This window comes from Trachinotus anak, unplaced genomic scaffold, assembly GCF_046630095.1.
Source record: "Trachinotus anak isolate AG129_WGS33_773 ecotype Australia unplaced genomic scaffold, CSIRO_AGI_Tana_v1 ptg000021l, whole genome shotgun sequence".
NCBI classification, from domain to species: Eukaryota; Metazoa; Chordata; class Actinopteri; order Carangiformes; family Carangidae; genus Trachinotus; species Trachinotus anak.
This window is the reverse complement of record NW_027273872.1, coordinates 1,837,133-1,859,807: the sequence shown is the minus strand read 5'-3', so window position 1 is coordinate 1,859,807 and position 22,675 is coordinate 1,837,133. Positions and strand designations below refer to the sequence as shown.

General features: G+C 42.4%; 1 protein-coding gene across 4 annotated transcripts; it reads right to left on the bottom strand.

The window, feature by feature from the left end:
* Window positions 1–935: 935 nt before the first annotated feature.
* Window positions 936–17,162, bottom strand: lnx2b (ligand of numb-protein X 2b). Of its 4 annotated transcripts, none has more exons than XM_071457290.1 (11): window positions 16,832–17,162; window positions 11,512–11,713; window positions 11,038–11,427; window positions 9,172–9,365; window positions 6,910–7,106; window positions 5,375–5,788; window positions 4,687–4,833; window positions 3,599–3,773; window positions 2,676–2,919; window positions 2,433–2,591; window positions 936–2,337 (listed from the first exon to the last, which is right to left on the bottom strand). In XM_071457290.1, the coding sequence occupies exons 2-11, from the start codon at window positions 11,535–11,537 to the stop codon at window positions 2,202–2,204; spliced, it is 2,082 nt and encodes a 693-aa protein (XP_071313391.1). In that variant the 5' UTR covers window positions 11,538–11,713; window positions 16,832–17,162; the 3' UTR covers window positions 936–2,201. The 4 variants fall into 4 exon arrangements, with proteins under 4 accessions (XP_071313391.1, XP_071313390.1, XP_071313392.1 ...); XM_071457289.1 differs by having other exon boundaries at window positions 16,929–17,162; XM_071457291.1 differs by lacking the exon at window positions 16,832–17,162 and adding an exon at window positions 12,530–12,895.
* Window positions 17,163–22,675: the final 5,513 nt, after the last annotated feature.

Below are 22,675 nucleotides of genomic sequence, written 5' to 3'. Positions count from 1 at the left end.
GTATTTGTGTATTGTAGTGTTACTGCTTTTGCTTAAGTAAACCAGTGACCCTCGTGCTGCATATCACTGACACCATGGTGAGTGTCTGTGTGTGACTTTCATATGTACTTTTTGTGTTTATAGCGAGTTGTACTGGTCTTACTGTCTGCTGTGTTTGCATACACAAACACGTGAGTGAGTGAGAGAGAGAGAGAGAGAGAGAGAGAGAGAGAGAGAGAGACCAGGAGAGGCTGTAAATTAGTGAGAAAGTCAAGAACTCCTGTGCATGTGTGTTGAAACATGCAGATATTCACAAACTTGAACTGTACACACACACACACAGACACACACACTGCAGTATAATCATTAGTCAGTCTGAACCATCAAAGTCTTATTTAATGCTTTACAGTTTCTTTGTACCCAGTTGGGCCAAAGATATTTTAGGAACATATGTTTGATCACCTTTAATTTTGCATGAAGACTCCTGAACAAACATCATACAGGAAAAAATATTTTGAAAGTGTTCAAAGTCTAAAATTAGTCAGTTTGCGTCCACCAGGGGTCACTGCACAGTTTATTGGACATTTCTGACTCTGGTAAAGAAGCATTAGCTCATATTGTAGTTAAAAGTTTAATGTTATGTTCTGAGGGAATTTGGCACAACTATAAATTCCCTCTGATCCATTTGATGATTGTGAAATAAGAACCACTAGCAGCAGTAACATTTATATTAGATTAAACTTTTAAGTTGTAATGATTTCATTTCTCCACCACGTCAGCTGTACAAGACGAAATAATTGAGATTCACTTTAGTAAAACCCCTGAAGTGCTGTACTGAGGAACTTCCTCCCCCAGTTTTTTTTATTCCTGTGGTGTTCGCAGAGCTGCTTTACCGTTCATGTCACTGTGGACAGCGACACCCCCCACGCCGCAGTTAAGAGACTGGATAAACAACATGATTAATTATGATTTTATTGAACATAATGAAACCGTGGACAGGCCAAGGCAAACATAACTAATATTTCACAGCCACTCCGACTCAAAAACTAATTCTGTGACAATATTTAATAAGTCTTGCATCAGTTAAGATACAAAGAAGGCCACTGGGAATATGCTGACACAAGAAGAATGAGGTAAAACAATTTTATCTGGACTAGGCCATTCACCTCTGAACTCATACAGACAGAATACAATGAGGAAATAATGAAAAGAAATAATAACATTTTGGTACAGTGGCAATTTAAGGCAAGTGTACATTCAGGTTTGTCCTTCAATGTCTACAAGGCACCTGCTTATCAGAGTCATTCAACATGAGGCATTGAATCATTTGAAATAAATACAGATCACTGGTACATTACTCAATAAATCAAAGGTTGAATGAGAAGTTGTCTTGTTTATCGATTAACAGCCAAACATTTGTCACAGATTTATTTGCTTCAATAGACCCACTCACAGTAGATTAATGCGTCCACCGAGCTCACAGGAGGCTAACATGGATCCAATCTGTTTCCTACCAATCAAGTTCTGATTAAATGGACCTCAGATTTTTCAGCCTCTTTTAGCCCCTTAAAATACGTCTCTTTTGGTGACACAGTGTGGCCGTAGATGTTGAATTCATTCTTTCAATTAATTCAATTTACTTCAGTTTCTATCATGGCTTCATCGGTCGTTGCACGTTTTGAAAGTGTGATGTAATTAAAGTTGATAAAATTGCACTAGTGATACAACAGGTGCAAGAGAAGGTGATTTTTTTTCTGTCTTTGGCTTTGGTCTGTACAATCGGCAGCCGTCTTTGTTACATGTAGTCATCTACAATTCATCATTACAACTGTCTACATCTCATCTTTGGAGGCTGTTAATGTGAATCACTTGAATCAAGTCATGACTAAATGATAACATCATCCAGCAACAGATACAGCTTCAGAGGAGCATCAAAAAGACAATCCTTCCAGTTTGTCCTTTGCATATAATTCATTGACTGTTGTCAGTTTAGCCCTGATGAAACTGCCCTGTGAGTCCAACACACACTGAGACAAACAGGGTGGCTCTTACACACACACACACACGTTCTGTTACATAGCTGCTCAAAGATCAACAAGAACCTAACCAAACAATAAGTTACATATGGAAGCGACAGTGAGTGGCCCAGTCAAGAATGCAGCTGAACAGGGCGAAGCGTGTGTGTGCATGTGTGTGTGCATGTGTGTGTGCATGTGTGTTCTCTACACCAGGCTGCCAGGCCAGGACACCACAGTCAGGGTGACTTTATTCTTCTGCAGCTTGAGCATGGGGATGAGAGACGAGTTGTTCATCCCCACCGTTGTGGCTCCGTTCACCGCCACGATCTCGTCACCGCACCTGGAGGGAAGCACAGGTGATCAACGTGGAAGCGTGAGCAGGAAGAGCGATGACAGGATGCGGGAGCTGATTACATCACAGTGGGGTCGACTTACTTGAGGCGTCCATCAAAGTGAGCGGGGGTACCAGGCACGATGGTTTTGATGAAGAAGGGCTGCTGGCCGTGGCTCTCCTCGTAGCCCCCGACGATGCTGAAGCCCCAGCTCTCGTTGTTGGTCTTGTGCAGGACAATGTCCCGGCACCAGTGCATGTGACTGAAACAACGAAGGCAGAGTCAGAGCAGAGTTAAAGCGGGCAAACAGAATTCTGGTCGTTGGTGGTACTGAAAGCTGCTCTACCTCGGCAATCCCAACCAGCGAGTCCACAGCGGCGTCCAGTAGAGGATGTCATCTCGTGAATCATCCACAGCGTCCAGCTCGTCCTTGTTGGCAGCCTCAGTCTCCTCCTCTGAGTCCTCGGAGAGGGTCTGGATGACACGGAGAACCACCTGGGACTGAGCTGTCTGAGCCTTCAGAGCAGAAACCGCCTCATTGTAGGTCAGCTGGGTCAGATCCACGCCGTTGATGCTCAGCAGAACGTCACCTGAGGAAACACACGTGTGATGAAGAAATCTTTGTGTCCAACATTAGACGTGTATCATATTTTATCAGGGGTGGATACAACTCACTGTCAATTCAACCACATTGATAAAATTGGCTAAAACTAAGGTTTTCGCAACATTGTCCCTGTTGAAGTGTCCTTGAGCAACACACAGTGTCCCTGAACAGAAGGAAGTGGAGACACAATCACCCTTTTCCTGTTCAGCCAACTGTCACGTTGTAATAGATTTAAGAACAGAACTGAAATCGTTTCCCATCAACATTTTCTTGCAGTGCAGTGGTGTCATGAACTGACCAGAGCTGCAATGATCAGTCGAATTATCCAGTTGTTGATTGATAGAAAATTCATCAGTAACTATCTTGGTAATTGAAAAATAATTATTTTATAAGCAAAAAATTTGCAGGTTCCAGCTTTAAAATGAGAGAATTTCAGCATTTCCTTTGTCATATGACAGTAAACTGAATATCTTTGCATTGTGGACTATTGGTCAGACAAAAAAGAAATTGGATGACATGATTTAATCAAGATGACAAATTAACTGGTAATGAAAATAATCTTTAGTTGTAGCCAAAACAAATAATGTCTATAACATCATCATCATCTTCAAATAAAAGTCCTTATTAGAAGAGAAAAGTCACAGATCACCAGATGCTGCTTGTACCTCTCTTGATGGTGCCGTCTCGGTGCAGACAGCCGACAGGCTGCACACTGGTGATGTAAACAGGCAGGCGGCTGCGACAGTCCCTCCCTCCGGCGATGGTGATGCCGAGGGAAAGTCGAGGCTCCTTCTTCAGGCTCACAGTCTTCTCCTGGCTGGAAAACCCACCTGGAGGATCCTGTATCAACAATCAGATAAATGAATATGAAGTAATGACAAACCTGATCAACATCACTGTGTGGATTTAAAATGACGGTGGTCTTGTTCAGGACGCCACGTTTAACAGATTCTCTACAAGAGTGATTGTTTTATCTCGTCCTGTCTGACAGAACCTGCATGAAGTCTGTGCTGTCAAATGAAATCTCTCTCCAGGATCCTTTGACTCCACTGATTCTTCTTACAAAACACTCGTAGAAACAAATGTGAAACATGTGAGAAGGAGCTGCGAGGTGAGGGTGGAGGTAACGTGTGAGGATCCACACCAAGCTCTCGTAGTGGAGAAGATGTGTGGAAAATGACAGTTTCAACCAGCCTCCTTGTTTCTCTCTGGAGTCTGTAAACCATCAGAGGGGAAGCTTGGGGGAGGTGGGGGCTCTTCCTCCCCCCAGCAGGGAACCCATCCCCCCCTCAGCAAGACGAAAAGGCTCGACTCTGCAGGCGAAAGCTAACTGTTACCAGCTTTGATCCTCTGCCACCCAAAGAAACAGCCAAAAAACAACAGGACAGTGGCGGTGTAGCGGCAGAGTGAGCAGCACCCCGGGCCTTTTGATCAGGACAGAGAACGGCTTTCATCTCTGCTCACCGACGCAGGTGTCTGCTCTCAAAGCGTCTCACCCCCAGCTGGGGGAGGGTTGCTATTCTTTTTACTGACAGTGTATGGTACAACCAAGTGTGACTGACAAATGAGCGACCATCACAGCTACACCGTGTGAACAGAAGCATGTAAAGTTTGTACGATACTACAACCAGCATTGTGCTTAGTGGAGTAAAAACAAGTTCAGTTCCAGCAGACAACAGCTGGAAAGGGCAAGAATAAAGGTGGATTTAAAATGTTTAATATAAAGAGGAGGCCAGGAACTGTTGTGTATTACCTTCATGTAGGTGGACTGGCGTCTGAAGTACTGCGGCTCCGGGGCCCTCCTGGCTGCTCTGCCGTGTTGTCCCTCTCTGCTGCTTCCTCCTTCCTCCTGACACTCTGCAGGTCTCATCACCACAAAGTTCACACGCACCTCACTGGCCTTAATGCACACAGTAGAAAAGCAGTGAATTCCACATTAGACACAAATCCAACATCATTTTTCACACCGTAGTTATTGAGTTTTTAGACTGATTTTCTACCTTACTGGCAGCACCTTGGCTCATAATCTTTTCTGGGTGGAGTTCAACTTGCAGAGACTCAGAATTTGCTTGACACACATAATCCATCACATTTAATGCACTAAGACGACTTTATTTTTACTCTGCTAGAACTGGGGTCTATGGCAATATTTGCCCATCTATCACTTTTCCTTTAGAGCAAGAAATCTGGACAAGATCCATCAACAAAGCTGTGACATTTTGTATGAATATCCAAGCCGCTGTCAGACCTAAAGATCTCATGATTGGCATATTACCATGTAACTACCTGTAAGACTCTGTGGTGTTTGCGTTCATTAATCACTCAAGACCTGAACTAAAAACAAAGGCAGCCTAAAGGGAGGAAATCAATCTTTAAACTTATGGCATGTTTTACAGAATAGTCACTGATGCAGAGTTAATAATAAAATATATTTAATATACCTGTATGATCTGGGCGGCGCTCTCAGGCGTACCATGCCTCAGGTCATGTCCATTAATGGCCAACACTTTGTCATTGTTCCTCAGTTTTCCGTCTTTTGCTGCCAAACCCCCAGACAGCAGGTCCAGGATGAAAACTCCACTCTCTTCCGACTTCCGGATGAGTTTGATGCCGAGCGGTTCGCTGCGCTGGCTCTTCATCAGCGTCACCTGCAGGACTGTGCCAGGGTTGTGATTGGAGGTAGCGTTGCCGTGGGGACTGTGAGATGTGATGGAAGAGGAATGGTGATGGTCAGACCGTGGATCCCTTGTTTTGAAACCTTTCTCCTGCATAACGGTGAGTCTGAGGAGGGAGGGCTGCTGCAGCACAGCGACGGCCCGGGTGTGGGGGACTGAAGCCAAGCTGACATCATTCACCTGGACACACAACACCACAGAGACACAACAACGACAACGACAACAATACAGTCAGTGATGGAGCAGCCTGACATAAACATTACAGCACATTCTGTGTGTGGAAAGTTCTGACGAGTTTTTTTGTTGAGCAGAAAAGAGAAATTGACTAATTATGTTATTAAAGAATTCTGTTTACATTTGTGATGCCTGACTTTAACATTATAACTTTCTTTGTCTTGTTGTTGTGTTTCAATAATCAGAACCATAACAAATACTCATCAGCTTGTGTCCTCTGTTTAAATGAAGAGTCTGTCAAAGTGATGTTTGCCTCATCAATCTGTGACAGTCACAAAAATCAATGCACCGAGTGAAGGGGAAGAAAAAGGTAAAGTTTCAAGATCTTAACGATCTTCACTCGTCTTCACCATCTCTCTTTACAGCTTCACACAAAGCCACAACAAAAACCAGGTAATGTTCCACATGCTGAAGGCAGGATTTTGTTTTCATTTTCATGTTTGGGAGTTTAGAGGAAACTACCCCACACTCAAAATGATCTCACATATAATATTTACAAGGGTAATAAAATGTCTATAACATTGATGTTACACCAGTGGGACCAGATCTGAAATGATTAGTCAATGAAAAGAAAATTAATCTGTAACTATTTTTGATCATTGATTAATTTAAGTCATTTTTCAAGCAAACATTTCATGACTCCAGGTTCTCTAACGTGAGAATTTGCTGCTTTTCTATGTCTGACTGACAAAACAGTTTCACAGTAACTGAGGTTAAATAATAATTTTAAAACTGAATTAAATTTTTAGTCCCCTTCATGTTTGAACATTGAGCCTCTCAAACAGAAAGGCGGGAAGTCAATCAGTGACAGCAACCAGGTGAAGCTGTTTACACTGACATGACGCGTTTGTTCCCGGCAGCACAAACCACGCCTCGTTACCATGGAGCCAAAACTTGTTTATCTTGAATATCTACTTTCCCTTCCCAGCTGAAAACCACCGTGTTTACAACACCATGAGAACGTACTGACGAGGTGCAGAAATATGCTGATTTGAACTGTGTCACGCTACGGCACCAGGACACGTTTGAGTTCCCCTGCCCCTGCTTATTATCTCTGCACCACACACCTCTAAGATGTGGTCCCCGGGGGCCAGTCTGCCATCACGAGCTGCGAGCGAGTCCCGGACAATCTCCTGGATGACTATGTTCCCCAGAGGTGTGTCTTTCCCCCCCACGATGCGAAAGCCCAGCTCCTCCTCCGGCTCTCTGAACAGCTCCACCACGTTGGCCTCGGCCACCAGACTAGAACGCAGAGGTGTGTTGTCTGGAGGGAAGAGAAACAGGGAACCAAGTGGAAAAAATGTGGTTGCATTTCCATTTCCTCAAATTCTCATCATTTCACAGCTGAGTATCACTTGATAAACACATGAGAATAAAACCTGAATATCAGCATGTAAGCTGACATTTCTGTTCCACTACAGCTTGAGTCTTATTTTCTTAATTTTTGTCATTATTCTGATCAGCAGTTGTTCCTCTGTACTCTCTAAACTGATGAGGTGAAATCTGGGAATGTGGCACCATCGCTGAAAAAACGTCTGACAGTGGCAAGAAACACAAGTAGCTGTTTAAACTCAGTAGCTACAAGTCTCACTTCACATTTTCTCAGTTCAACAAAATACAAAAGCTGCCAGGAACACACAACCAGAATATTATTATAGAGAAATTAAAAGTTTTAAAAATATTCCTTCACTATTTATACAAAACAGTGTGAAACATACAGTTTGATTTCAGTGAAAATCAGTGAAAATATTAATAATACTGTTTTAAATCTTTTTTAAAAAAAGTTTTATGGTCTAGAGACATAAATGAAAGGCCCACATCAGCACTTTCACCTGGTTTTCTCTGCTTCTCCCTACATGACATATGAATAAAGTTATGTTATCATTAATGTAACATGTCCAGTTTAGTCCCTGATGAAAATACTCCAGACGCCCCCAGGTTAGATAAACTTGTGTGGAAGAGGAAAACACAGGAAAAGGGGAAAAGTTTTGCCCAAATTGTCCTTTGTAAACATCCTGATTCAGACGTGTCCTCCCATACTGTCTGCTCTGCACAACATTTTTCCTGTGCAGTCAGAGATTATTACTGACATTTCAGCTGCCCTAATGTTTGCTTTCAACAACCAAATACAGTGGTTTGGATCATTTGACTACAACTTGTCTGATTATCTGACTGCTTATCTGGCCACATCAGTGATGTTATGTTCCCAGATCTCACCAGTTACTGAGAATAGAGTTGTAATTAAGTGGAATTATCCTTTAAACCGCAGAACAACATTTGGTATTTATTATGAAATAATATATCCATCATAGTTAAGGCAAATAATGAGCTGAAAACCTCATAGAAAACAATAAAGGAAGTTAAACTCTTCACTCCTCTCATCTAACTCCCAGCAAAACAGCAAGAAACTTTACTGAACAACAGTCTGGAGTATATCTTCACAAGTGGAGACTTGCATGAAATTACACAATGGTTTGTTAACCAATAAGCTCCTTTTGAGCTTTAGGTGGCGTTTGTTTTCACAGCACACAGAGCGGTAACATCGACAGGAAACAGTGAAGCAGACTGGACCTCAGCTTGTTATCATTGCAGCGAGAGAGCGAGCGTTTCAGCGGTCTGCTACACTACAGAGAGCGGCTCAGCATCTCGGCGTGCGCAGCAAGTATTTACATGCTGCAGCTAACTCCTCATCAGCGCTGCCTGTCTTTTTAGTCCCAGCAGCGTCACAGAGGAATGAACTCAGCTAGAGATAATACACAACCTGGCTGAGTCAACATGATGTCATTTTGGAAAAACCTAAAAAAATCAACAATCAATACAGACTTTAATTTGACTAACACAGATATGATAATGACAACAATGCAAACTTCTCTGGGGGCTCTGGTTATGAGTTGCCTGGAAACTATGTTTCAGTGGACTTTGGTCCATGGATCTGGCTTCAAAGGTTTTTCTTTGTGATGAGACTGGTTGAGGTTAAAAAAAAAAACCTTGGAGCTGGTACATGTTCCTACAGCCAGGCTGATGATTCACCTGTGACAGACTCAGAATCAAAACCTCGAGGCTAAAAACATCAGCAAGCTCCTGTGTGTGTGTCCACCCGCCCCCACTGACGGGGACGGGCAGAAGGATTTAGGTTTTCTCCAGTCATCCCGGTGAGGAAACTATTTCCGTTACATCTGAGAGCTTCTATAAACACTGTCCACTGTCACTGTCACAGAGTATGACGGCCTCCGACTGAAAATCATTTCCTAAGCAGCGTCACTCTAAACAAGGGGAAGTGGTGGCTGTTGTATTTGTGGCTGTTATAAAAGAAACAAATGACTTCATACCGTCCTCACTTTCCTCATAGGCAGGATTAATCAGCCCAGGCTCAGGCTGATCCCGGCTGGGATTTCGAGACTGCGTTGCTGAATGTTTAGCATCTCCAGACGACTCCCCGTCACCCTTACGTCCCTTTAGCTCATTCCATGAGGGCCTCTTCCTCTTCTCCGCTTCCTCCCTCAGTCTTCTAAAAGCAGGACATCTGTGGAAAGACAGGAACATGTCGGAAAATAGTGAGAAGAAGGACATGGATGATGACTGATGTTTTCTTTCCTTTTAGAAACAACACGTGGAAATCAGTCTCTATAATGTAAAAAGGGATTATCTTCAATGTTTCTGGGGTGTCAGGGATGGAAAAAGGGAGAAAGAAAATGAATGTTAATTTTTTTTTTAAGGGCAGACAAGAAAAGAGAAAGAGTGTGTTTTTGCACAGGATTTCAAAGAGGAGCACAATGCAGATGAATAGACAATTTCACTGCATTGCAGGGAGTCTGGGTGAGACAGGTTGAGTCTGATTAAGTCAGTCACAGTGCTGCTCGCTCCTCATGCCTGAACTTTGCCTCCTCGCTGTTTGCACAAAGAGGCTGCAGCACGACAATCTGCCACCCACAGCAGACTGCGTCATGGCTGGGATGATAAGCGCCACGCCGGCCCTGTGAAAAACAAGAGGACTGACCTGCAGCTCATCTCGGGCTCCATGATTACAGGTCTGCGTGCTCACAGAGCGGCTGTGGCACCGGGAATAACAAACGCTGATGATGGTTATTTTACATTCCTGAGAGGGAGTCAGAATCTTTTGTTATGACTTGATAAACTTCAGATATAACGTTCAAGTGGAGACATGTAATGGATACCAGATATTTGATATAATTCACAACATACTGTAATAAATCCACTTTATTAAGAAATAAATCAAATAAATTTTTTGCAGTGTGATCTTGTTAGCTTAGCACAAAGGCTGGAAACAGGGAAACAGTTAACAGGGCAGCGCTGCTAAAGCTAATTAGCTTAGTTACATCCTCTTTATTTAATTCATACAAAAAAAAGAAGTGTAAAAAACAAACAAACCACAGTTTCACATTGACGACAAGACTCATTTTCACACTTCAGTTTTGTACGGATTCAACGAACTTTAGAGGCACTGGAGGGAGGAACTGTTATCTCAGTCTGTATGCTAAGCTAAGCTAAGCTAAGCTACCTGGCTGCTAGCTGTAGATCTATAATAAACAGACAGACGGACGTGAGAGTGCTATCAATCCTCCCATCTAACACGACAAGACAGAGAATATGCTGATTTCGCAAAATTTCCAACTATTGTTTTAATGAGGGTTAAAGAGAGCGACAGAGACAAACATCAGTATGACATCATCAGTAACGTAATTCACCTGTGAAAGTAATATGTCATTGTCAGGTTTTGTTTACACAGCATTATCTACCATAGCTACTCATTATTATCCTGCACCCGCTGCTCTGTTGAAGTTCCCACCACCAGCTACTCACTGTAAAACACAACTTGAAGATGTTTTCACAGCTTCTCCCTGATAAGATCTATAAGTCCTGATCTTCCCCTGAACTTGTGCCTCTAATTCCTTGACTCCTTGCTGAAATCCTCCCTGTGCCTGTTGTCATACTGATGAAATCCAGGACTCTAACCACATGGATGTATTGTTATTGTTATTGTCTCCCGGTCTCTTACATCATCCATGCATTGTCTATTCATTCTGGGTGAAACAGTATGTTGTTAGTGAAAACCTCTGCGTTTTGCTGGGTGTGGTTTTACCACTTGTGTCCAATCATTTAGTCCAAGTAAAGGTCAAACAACATCCACTGACACCGCTGTCGCGACCTGTTAACCCCTCCCTCCAGAGTCTTACCTGTTGTGCAGGTGAGGGTGCAGTTCACAGCGCTGCATCTGCTGCTGGCACTCGTCGTTGTGAGGGCACATCACAGTCAGCTTGTCTAGCAGGTTCCTGACCAGCAGGCTGGAGGGACGGCACTGATGCAGCTGCAGCCGCTGGCGGTCCACGGGGCAGAAGTCCTGCTCTTTCAAGAAGTTGCTCAGACAATGAAAGCAGTAAGTGTGTCCACAGGGGGTGTCCATAGGTCTGAGCAAGGGCTGCAGACAGATGTGGCAGACCAGCTCATCGTCCACCTCGTCCTGGTACTCGTACAGGTGGCTGTCCTGGCCCTCGTGCTGCTGGCCACACTCCTTACATACCCGCGCCCACGAGAGACCTGCAGCGCTGCTGCCGCTGCTGCTGCTGCCGCTGCTGCTGCTGCCGCTGCTGCTGCTGCCGCTGCTGCTGCTGCCGCTGCTGCTGCTGCCGCTGCTGCTGCTGCCGCTGCTGGAAACTTTGGTTTCTGTTGTAGCCATCGGCTCAGTCCAAACCTCAGATCTTTGTCCTCTTATCTCCTCAGAAACTGTGTCTGGAACAGTTGGTGAGTCTATGTCTGCATGTCCAAAGCCGAATCCATTCAAAAAGTGAAAGTAAAGAGATAAACAATGATCCGGAGTCAACAATAGTGTCTCCACTTCTTCATTTTGCTTCTCTGTTGAGGAAGAAAAACACAGTAAGGTTTACTGCAGAAGTTGAATTTTTCCTACTCATACTGGCCGGCTCCACAGGAAATGACAAATCCACAGAGCAGCGGCAATATGGCAGCAAGACGCAGCTGCTTCCTCTCAGCGAGTTTCCTGAGGGACAAAAGGAATTCTCATCTCAGCTAAAAGTCACCGTGCTCACACAGAAAGGGCTAAACTCTGTGAAATGAGGCAGGAGAACCGGACTAAAGTCAAACCCCTGCTAATGGGCAGGAACAAAGGCATGGCTCTACACCAGAGTAAGAGTTTTGAATGAACTGGGCAGAAATGCAGCCCCCATCGCTAATGACCCCTTACACCCAATCAGCAGTGGTCTCCATCCCTTTGTGCCGCACTTAATCTCCTTTAATTCCCTCTCATAAGGAGAGTACTGATTAGCAACACATTCTTTGGTGAAACTTCTGGCTACTGACTCCACATGTGAACAAATAAAGTGACGTCTCATGAATCACGCCAAATACACCGAGTGAGATCTCATGAAATCCACCTTGTAAGACAGATTTCATCCACTGTTAGTGGGGTTGCAGGGCTGTCAAGGCGATGCAGAGGGTGAACCGTCGTTCATTGTCCAAAAGGGTTAAAAGAAACCAGATGCTATAAAAGGCTTTTTTACAACATGTGTGAGCAGCTCTGATCTAAAGCACAAAGCACCACAAAAATACCACCCTGAGATCTATCACTTTGTCCTAAATATAAAAAAGGGGTATGGAAAACTCCTGTACACATGAACAATACAAAATAAGCCACCACAACGAACTCAATACCTTCAGTTTCCTTCCCTCTGTGACCCCAGTCCAGATTTCAGGCTGCTTTATCTTCAGTGTGATTACCTTGGAGCGACTCAGCCGAGATGATATCTTTGTTGTCAAGCGCCCAGTAGCCACCACACGCAAACACAAGACTCCAGCCAAGCAGCTGCCTGAAGCCCGAATGAAACCAGAGCCCTCCCTCTCCAGCAGCACACCGTCAGAGTAATGTGTGTGTGTGAGCGTGTGTGTGTGTGGGGACACATATTTGTGTGCATGAGTGTGGATGTGTATGAGCTCCGACTGCACCGGTGTGAGGAATGCAGAGGGGAACTGGTGTAACTAAGCAGAGTGAGAGGAAAGGCCTCTGTCTATGGCAGTGAAGATGTGTATATATGTGTGTGTGTGTGTGTGTGTGTGTGTGTGTGTGTGTGTGTGTGTGTGTGTGTGTACGCTTGGGGGCGGGGACTCAGACTGCTGATGTTGCACTACCACAGGTGAAGTACCCTCAGCACCTGGATGACTGATTGCAAACACACAAGCCTGATTACAAATATGTGTGCACACAAGTCTTTCCACATACATGCAGGGCGGCTGAGGTCCCACAGTCCTCTCTCGCTCTCTCGCTCTCTCTCTCTCTCTCTCTCTGTCTCTCTGTCTTTACTTTGTGCAACTGATACCTCCTCCTGTAATGGATAGGGGTCACGGATCCTGTAGCACAGAGAGAGAAGCACAGTAGAAACCAGGCTGTGCTCCATTTATTTAGAACCCACATGACCTGCTGCACAGCTGAGAAACAGGAGATAAACACGTGCATTAAATGCACTGTGCTGCTTTCCTGCTGCAGCTGCTTCTCCTGACGACAAAACATTCACACTTTCACCCCCATCACATTCCTTCTCTATTGCTCTGTTGTTTAAGGTGCACTGTTTGCTTTCTGGAATTCACAGCTGACCCCAGAGAGTCTCCAGCGGTGGCTGCACCTGAAGCTGTTAACGTCCACCATAACCACACTAACACAGCTGTACGTCACTTTGTTTCTCAAGGATACGGCACAAAATCAATGGAGGTGCTCGTCTTTCTTGGAATCCTCCATGTGTAGTGTAAAAAGGGTAAGAGCAGAAACGATTAGTCGATTAACTGATTCGTCACTGAATCAATTAGCCCACTCACCACTGACAGCTTTTTAAATCACTGTGAACTGAATATGTTTGGGTTTTTGACTGAAAACAGGCATTTTGATTTTAAGAGACCTAATACAGATATGAAACAATATTAAGATTAAGAGAAAATGAATCTGCTAATGTTTTAGTGATTGATTAAGAGATTAAACATCTCTTAGTTGCAGCCGGACACAAGTTGAGATCTTCAGAGTTTAACAGTTGCTTGATCATTTTTCTGGGTTTTGGTCTATTAGTCAGACAAAAATGGCGATTTCAGAACATCACCCTGTGACTTTTCACTATTGTCTGAGATTTTATTATTATTATCTATTAATAAAGAAATTGACTGGCAGGTAGTTTGATAATGAAAATAATTGTTTGCTGCAGCCAGAACAGACAACCTAATGATATAACCTTTTTTATTATCTTGTGACCACATAACAAGCACAGATATAAATCAATCCTGATCCTACACTAGAGCAAGAAAGTTATTTCCCTTCTACTCTTAAAAAAGGTTAAAGTCCATGGTTATGAAACTAGCACAATGAGACAGTTTTATAATAGATGGGGTGAAATTTAGAGCTGTTCAAATCAACCAGGCCCCGATGAGGGAAGGCCTCGTCCAAACGAAATGCCTCGTAGTCATGTGACAGACTATGCTTTTGAGAGAAATGTCTGTGGCCCTACAGTGTCCTCCAGTCTCCTCGGGGATTACCCACGGTGGCGTTCCATCAAAGCTGAGCCGAGTGACTCGCTCTGATGGTTGATATGAGTGAGTCACATGTGCGGCCGCTCCCTCAGTGAACACAGGTGAGGCCGCGTTAGACAAATAATCTCCCCACTGCATGAGACCGGAGGTGTGTCATGTCTACCCTCTTCCTCACAGCGATGTCTGGCATCACTAATACAGATCACACATAAACACTGCACATGAAATGGAAAATGAATTAAATTACTAGCCACAGGTGAGTAACTATACTTATCGGTGTCTGAGTGTGAGTTAATCAGGTGAGAAGCCCTGACACGTCCAAGATTACGCTTTTATCAAGTTACTTATCCCTCGAGCTGCAGGACATTTTCTTCTTACGTGTAATATAATATTTCATTTGTAACTAAAGTAAAACGCCATCTAATTATCTGTTTTGAACATTACGTAACAATCAATAGCTGTTGCTATAGCAACATCATGCAAAGTCCACTGCTTTAAATATAATGACCAATATTTGCATTGCACTTATATATGCAGGGGAAAAAACAACAAAAAAACATCTTGGTGACATTAAAACCATCATTCACCAAAGAGTTTAACACATCAACACAACCAGACCAGCTTCATTCTCAGCCTCACAACAGGATCACATGTTGTGGTACCAGTGTCCCCAGAATAAATCACACATGGAGGTTAAACCTATGATCACAGGGCTCCTGTGCCTCGCACTGTACAAAACCACCCATGGCTTTAATCTAGGATATCACCATTGTGTTCAGCATAAAGGGTAGAAGGCAACAAATCAACAAAAATACAATACAAAAGTACAAAAGTACAGATACAAATACTGAAAAAATATAGATTTTTCCCAAAAGAATAAAATAAAGATCAAATATGGTTGTTTCGGATCCAGATTTCATTCAACTTTCTCTGTGTTCATTTATTTCCCAAGAATCCAACAATAAAAATGTTTCCTCTGTTGTCTGGGAAAGTGAAACAACTACTGCAACATAAATACAACAATATCAATAATACTGTTATTTGACCGAAGTATTACTCAAGGTTCAGTGAGATTTCAGTATTTGTGCCACTTTTGCATCTTGACCATTGGTGAAAGAAAAACTCCAATCCTTTGCTTAAGTAAACATAAAAGTACTACTTACACAGAACAAGGAGTACTTTCTCTGAGTGTTGTGTACTTAAGTATCATAATATTAACATCTTGAAGCGTTTACATGTAAGCAGCATTTTAATGTTGTAGCTGGTTAAAACGGTAATGATCCTTCTGCAGGTTCACCTATGCAAACCTTGTTACGACTTTTACTTCCTCTAGATAGTCAAGTTTGATCGTCTCCTCGGTTAAGGTGAAGATAATCAGCCAGACTGAAATAAAATTAATCACCCAGCGTTCTGATAATGGACTCATCTTTAATGGATGGATGCATCATATTTCATATACTTCAAACATCATACATTTTCTATGTAAAATCTTTATCAGAAAAATTACCAGTAACTGCAACAGTCAAATAACTAGAGTAAAAAGTATAATATTTAAAAGTATAATTTAGCCTCTCAGTGGCGAAGTACAAGTATAAAGAAGTATTAAATAGAACTAATGTAGTGGAAATGTAACTTAGTACATTTACTCAACAACAGAAGTTAAATTTTGAGGTGCTTGTACTTTAAGTATTTTTAAATGTAATTTTATACTTCTACTCCATTTCATAAAGAAATGTTAAAATTATCTGACAGCTATTATTAGATTATGTGATCTGGTTTTATAATATGCATTGTTATAATTTAACTACCCAACAGCTTATCAAGTTGTTGAAGTTATCTCTGAAGTTAACACTGAAATACTGCTCACATGTGCACATCAATGAATCATTAACAGTATTTTTGATTGTTATTGTTTCTTTTTGTTGCATAATTTGTTCTTTCAGTCCTTTTTGCTGCCAGTACTTCAGTAATGTATTGAATACAGGACTTTTACTTGTAATGTAATATTTTCTATCACAGCTTCCTCTTCAGTAAGGTCACTACCTCTTCCACTGCTGTGTTGTCACCGGGACCATAAATAACTCACTGCCCGCTCCCCCCACCCACCCCCCCACCACGCCAACCCATCGCTGTTGGTTTTGTCCTAATCACTTCACCGATGTGACAGATCCCTGTGACAGAGGAGCTCATAAAAGTTGGCTCCGTGGCCTCAGACCTGCGGCTGGTGGCGCAGGTGAAGCCGGAGCAGACATGGCTTCACCTTCAGCGCGTACAGAACCTGCGGGGGGGGGCTACATGCTGCACACCTCCAGCTCGGAAACTCACCTTTCTCCCCCACCACACAAACATCTCACCATTAAACATGAGCTCTGACACAAGCTGAGAGTCCTGCCATGTTTGCTTCCATGAATCCGCACAATTTGCTGAAGTCGAGACCGACACTCTTACCTGCGTGAAGGCTGTTCTCCGGAAGCGGCTAACCTTCAGCTGAAACAAAGAGATCACTGAGAAAGTCTGTGAGAGACGATCTGAAAACTGCACCTACCCCGCCGAGGGCTCCTCACGTTTCTACCCCGTCGGTGTTACCGAAGAACCGCAGCCCGGTGATCCAGGTGGAGCTCAGCCCACAGGCGGAGACTGGGCGGCGGTCCCAGTTTCGAGCAGACGTGCCTGAGAGCCAGAGGACGTCCAGCAGCTCAGGAAGAATGCACTCAGGTGTCCCCCCCGCACAGCCTGCACAACAGAGCTGCGACCCAACCTCAGCTGAGACCGTTCTGCTCTCAGAGTCACCGAGTGAATTATACCTGAGATGTTTTCTGTTTAGTCCATATTCAGCTTCTACTGCGGTGAGGGTAATATTCAGGTCATTTACTTCACCTGTTACATAAGTACTGTGCTTGAGTGCAGTTCTGCAGTATTTCTACTTTACTTGAGTGAATATTTCCATTTTCATGGCCAGATTCATCTCCTACAGGGCCCAGGGGCAAAAATGTGTTGCTCCCTGTAAATGGCAGTTTTATCATTTCCCTCAGACAAACAGAAACCAACCAGAACTCCAGAGCAATAATAATGAACTGATTAATCAATAGTAGACTAACAGGAAATTAACTGGCAAGTAATAATTCATTTTAGTGTTTTAGTCATTTTTCAAATCAAATTTCCAATAATTCACAGGTACCAGCTTCTCAGATTTGAATATTTGCGAGTTTCACAGTTTTCCAGAACAGTGAACTCAACATCTTATCTGTGTGTTTGGCAGCTGGTCAGACAACAAAAGAAGTTTGAATAAATTAACTTTGCTTTTAGGAAATTTGCACTATTTTCTGACATTTTACAAACTAAACAATCCATCAATTATTACAGAAAATAACTGATAATTAAATTTATTGTTGACAGTAGCCGTATCGTACTTTAAGAAAAAGTTAAAGCAGTTTGATAAAACACAACTTTACACCAAATGAGCTCAACATAAGCTAAAACAGTGTCTGAAAACTATATTTCAGTCCCTCTACAATACAGATCTACACAATATCACAGTTGATATTTGACTTATGTGCTAAAAAACAAATTTACGATGAATCAAATTATGGAGACTGAAATGATATAGAGTAAACCTCAGTTGGTAATGCAGCCTTGTCCATTTTCTGCTTCTTTATTCCATTAAATTTCAGAGGCAAACTTTTACTGCACAACTTTTATTTGATAACTTTAGCTGCTAGCAGCAAATTCAGAATAATAAAATGAAATGTTGCTAATCAACCAATAAATTATGATGTATGATTATTGATTTTTGACATGTAACGTATAGATCAGCATGGATGGATCTGAAATCTGAAGAGAAGTAAACACAAACATGGAAGACGATATTCTACATTCACAACATACACATCTGTGGCTGTGTTGTCTGTTGTGTTGTCTTTGTGTAATTGAACTCTGTTCTTCACTGTCAGCACTAAAGGCTCTTGTTATGCATGAATTTGTTTTTTAGTGCTTCAAGCAACAATTATTTTCATTATCAATTTATCACTTATTTATTTTTGCAATTAATGATGAAGCTTAAAAAACTAATTTCTAAAAAAATATTAGGAAGGTGTAAAAACTGGTTATCACAATTTCCCAGAGCCAAATTATGTTATAAAATAACTTGTTTTGCCCAAAACCTGAACAAATTCATTTCACAATGAGTTTAAAATGCAGCAAATGCTCATATTTGAGATGCTGGAACCAGCGAGTGCACTTATTTTTTAGTTGATGGGTTTTTCACTCTGTAATTTCGCCCATAGCACCTACAGACTCCAGATGTGATTATTTACACAGATACAGGGTCTGCCTTTACTAAAATGTTTGTCCCATCAGAACATCTGTTATGTGGATGCTGGGTAGAACAATCCCTCTAGTTTTGGGGCAGCGCCAGTTAAAAGGGCTGTGACACATGAACACACGGCGTAAAGCACCATACCCCCTGCAGAAGGGAAGGGAAGTCTGTGCCATAAAACCTCTCTGTGAAAGCCTGTTTCCCCCAGGATTTATATCTGTGGTAGGAAACATCAATTCAAAGTGACATTTGCTGATACAAGCTCACAGAGTGAGACACTCCATGGTGACAATACAAACATCAATTGGTCTGTATTTCATAAGACAGCCAGGAAGTGAAGCTACTTATCATCTTAGCATTACATAAATTATGGGGTTAATTGAGAAGAGTCAGAATTTTTATGAAAAAGTGGCTTCACCCACATTTATGCTTTTTCTTAATCTTAAAGAAAAGGACATTGGACATAGTCATTTGCTATCATAAACCAAACTTTATAAAAATAAAAACAAATAAGTAAAAATTTATTTTTACAACAAGATAAGAAAAGATTTAAAGATTTAAAGCAAGACAAGTCAATTTATTTCTATAGACCAAAATCACAAATATCTAAGGACATATGTACAACATACAACAGATGTAATTAGAAAAAAAAAATTTGATATGTTTTATCTATTTTATATGAATAAATTTAACCACAGACATAAGGAGTCTGGAGAACTGTACTCCAAACAAATCACATGATGTGCTTGTATTTCATGGCGACACGTTTGGCTGTCGGAGTTATGCCAGAAACACTGTTTACAGCCAGTTGCCAGGATGAGGGTATGTGAGCCATGTAGTAAGGAGCAGCTGGGGGGAGGTGTGAGGGTTTTCAGCAGAGATGAGAAAGAGTGAAGAGTGACACCAAGTGTTCAGGTGACGTATTAAAACTTCTTTTGGAGAAACATGTCGGACTCATAAATAGAGCTATCTACAGTTTAATGGTTGTTTTTTGTTGATTACATACAACACAGTTATGAATATGTTGATTAATATTATTACTAGCATTAGGTATATAAAGCATAATAAGTTATTAATCTATGCAAATTTCAGATCTTTTATATTTGGTGCTTGTAACTGCCTTTGGCATGTTTTAATTTGTCATTACTCATATTTATGAGTTTGTTTTTTTTTGTTTTTTTGTTTTTTTTGGCCGATTGTATTTCACAGCATTGAATTTGGTCAGGGTCTGATGGGAAACTTGGAAGTGGAGTGAAAAGACAGAGACAAGATAAACACTGACCTAACAATACAATACATCCTGAAGCTCTGCCTCACTCGCTCTCTCTCTCTCTCTTTCTCACACACACACACACACACGCACTGTGTTTGAGTTGCGGTACCTACAAACAAGAAAGAGGCTGTTTGTCTTTCCTGGGATCAGTAAACATCCTCAACACAAACAAGTTCCTCTGGAGTGAGAGAGAAGAAACTCACACCGTCAGGGCAGCTGCACTCTCACTACACCACGGCCTTTGAAGTCCTTCAGAGAGAGCTGATAATGAAGGCCTCTTACATCTTAATTCTTTTAATTGGAGCGTGGATGTAACAGGTTGCTGATACTTTGTTGTCATTGTCTTGGCTTGATGTGAACTAAAGACAGATTTAAAAGAGATTAATTCTTCTTTTCCAGACGTGAGGTGAAAGTTTGTCTAAATTTGCCTAAAATAAGACGAACACTCGCACTAAAAATACAAACCTGTCATAAATGGAGCTGTGTGGCTTTGTTGTGGTGTCATCTGAGCATCTAAAAATAACCTCATTAAAGGACGAGGCTGGCAGGGAAAGACTATCAGTCCATCTCTTAAAGTTTTCTGTGGCTCTCAGCTCCAAGTCCATTTGTTTCTACTGAACAATGTGAATCTTGGACGGATCACAAATATGTTCCTTCCTACAGCTAAACCATTCCCCAACACAACTATCTGTTATATTTTTTCAGCCGCATTTATTTAAAGAGGTGTAGAAATAGTTCATTTGTTTGGGACTATTTTCATCTGTGGATTAATACACAATTGGTGCTGTAGTGAGTATTTACAGGAGCAAAATAATGTGGGTGGGATCCCTTCAAAATAAACTAGGGAACATTTTGTTTTTGTTTTGAAAAAAGACAAAGGCCTTAACTGTCAGTGCATATGTATCTGTTCTTTTGTTTTTAACTGTTGCTACGGCACAGTTTAACTTTGAAGCAGCTTGCAAACCCCCCCTCTGGCCACCCCAGGCAGAAAAATCCCTCCTCCATCTTTGCCCCGGGTGAGACAGCGAGGCATTTGGTTCAGGCCACAGCTTGCACTACAGCCCCAGGTCCTGTCTGGCGGCCACATGACGGCTTTTAATCAGTGACTTATGAGTCAAAACCCACCAGACCACAGTGTGACATTCAAGCTTCTCTGCAGTGGACTCAAAGTCACTTGTGGATTTTGAGTTTGTTGCCTGATTTTGGCTTCATTTGTCAAAGATACATTACATCATACATCATTTTTGTGTCTTTTGATGATATTATTACTCAGGATTTGGATTGTCACAGAAATGGAACCATTATTCGTGTTTTCTGAATAAAAATAACAGCTCAGCTTGTTAAAAATGCTACTATAGTGTGAAATCTTGAGGGCAGCAGGCTTTTATGCTTATGTGTGAGAGTCAGAAGAGTCTTTCCAGTCTTCCCTGTGTAAATATGCTTTAGCTCCAGATGCTCTTCAAGGGCTCGCTTGTTTGTACCTGCCGTGTCGTTCTGCTCGTCCGCCCAGCATGACACCCTGTAGCCCAGGATCAGCCCTTTGCAGATCAAAAGACCTTGGTGATTCTTATCAGATAATATTCTTGTCCGCCTTCCCTCCCCTTTGAGTCCAGCCTCCTCACACTGTTGACCTGAACCATGCACACTGTTCCTTACGGCCCTTTGGCCTTTCCTCTTCTTATCACGGCGATGGCCAGGCCATGATAAGGCAGGTCCGGCCTCGGGACAGAAGAAGGGTGCTGTCCACTCTTCTGAAACCTCCACAGTTGCATAACTCGGACACTTCAGGGCAGTAAAGAGGTTATCTCAGCTCTGTGCATGTGGTAGTGTGTTTTACACACTCGCAAAAGGCACAAGTGACGTATCTCTCACCATGCAAATTATATTGATCATAAATGTGCTCTGACTTGTGCGCTGCAGATCAATCCAAGGGCTCAGCCTGCAGCAGAACCATGGCAGTCTCACTTTATTATTTTATTCTATTTATTGTTAGGTATGTTAGTGTAGATATTGTTTTGGTTTCATGCTGCTTTGATTCAGGATCACACTCGATCATTCTCTTACCTCGAAAAAGGTTCTTCAACACAACTACATCTTCAGTACTGACGAGACGAGAGTGCGTCTGTCTCTGTGTTACATACTTTTATGAGAATGCCGGCCAGGCAGTCAGACAGGGAGGACTGGTGTCCAAAGTCACGACCCTGCCCTGACCTGGATGAAGGAAATAGTCACGCTGCTCGAGACAAAGCAGGGCAAAGGAGAGTCTGAGGGGCTGGCTGGTCAGCCTCTAACAATGGGTCCGTGCTCTAAGACCGTGGGCCACACAAAGGCCAGAGAAACCCCCTCCTTCCCACTCCCACATTGCAATAGAGCTGGCATTTCACACTGGCCTGTGAACAGCCATTCAATCAAACTACTGTTTAACCCGACCCCTGACCTACACAGAAATCAAGATGAGTCTGGCGGGATGTATTTAGGTAACTGACCTCTCTGACCTTACTCCGAGCCATCAGTTACTACACAACCTTGTCTCCCTGCTATCTTCAGCTCAGTTAATGTTCTACTCATTTTAATCTCTAAATCTGATATGTATCCTATTTTGTAACTACTACTCCAAATACCTGCAAATATTCCTTAAAAGCATGTAATCAACCCCCACCCCCCCACCCCCCCACCCCAATAAATAATGTCTCTAGTGATGGGT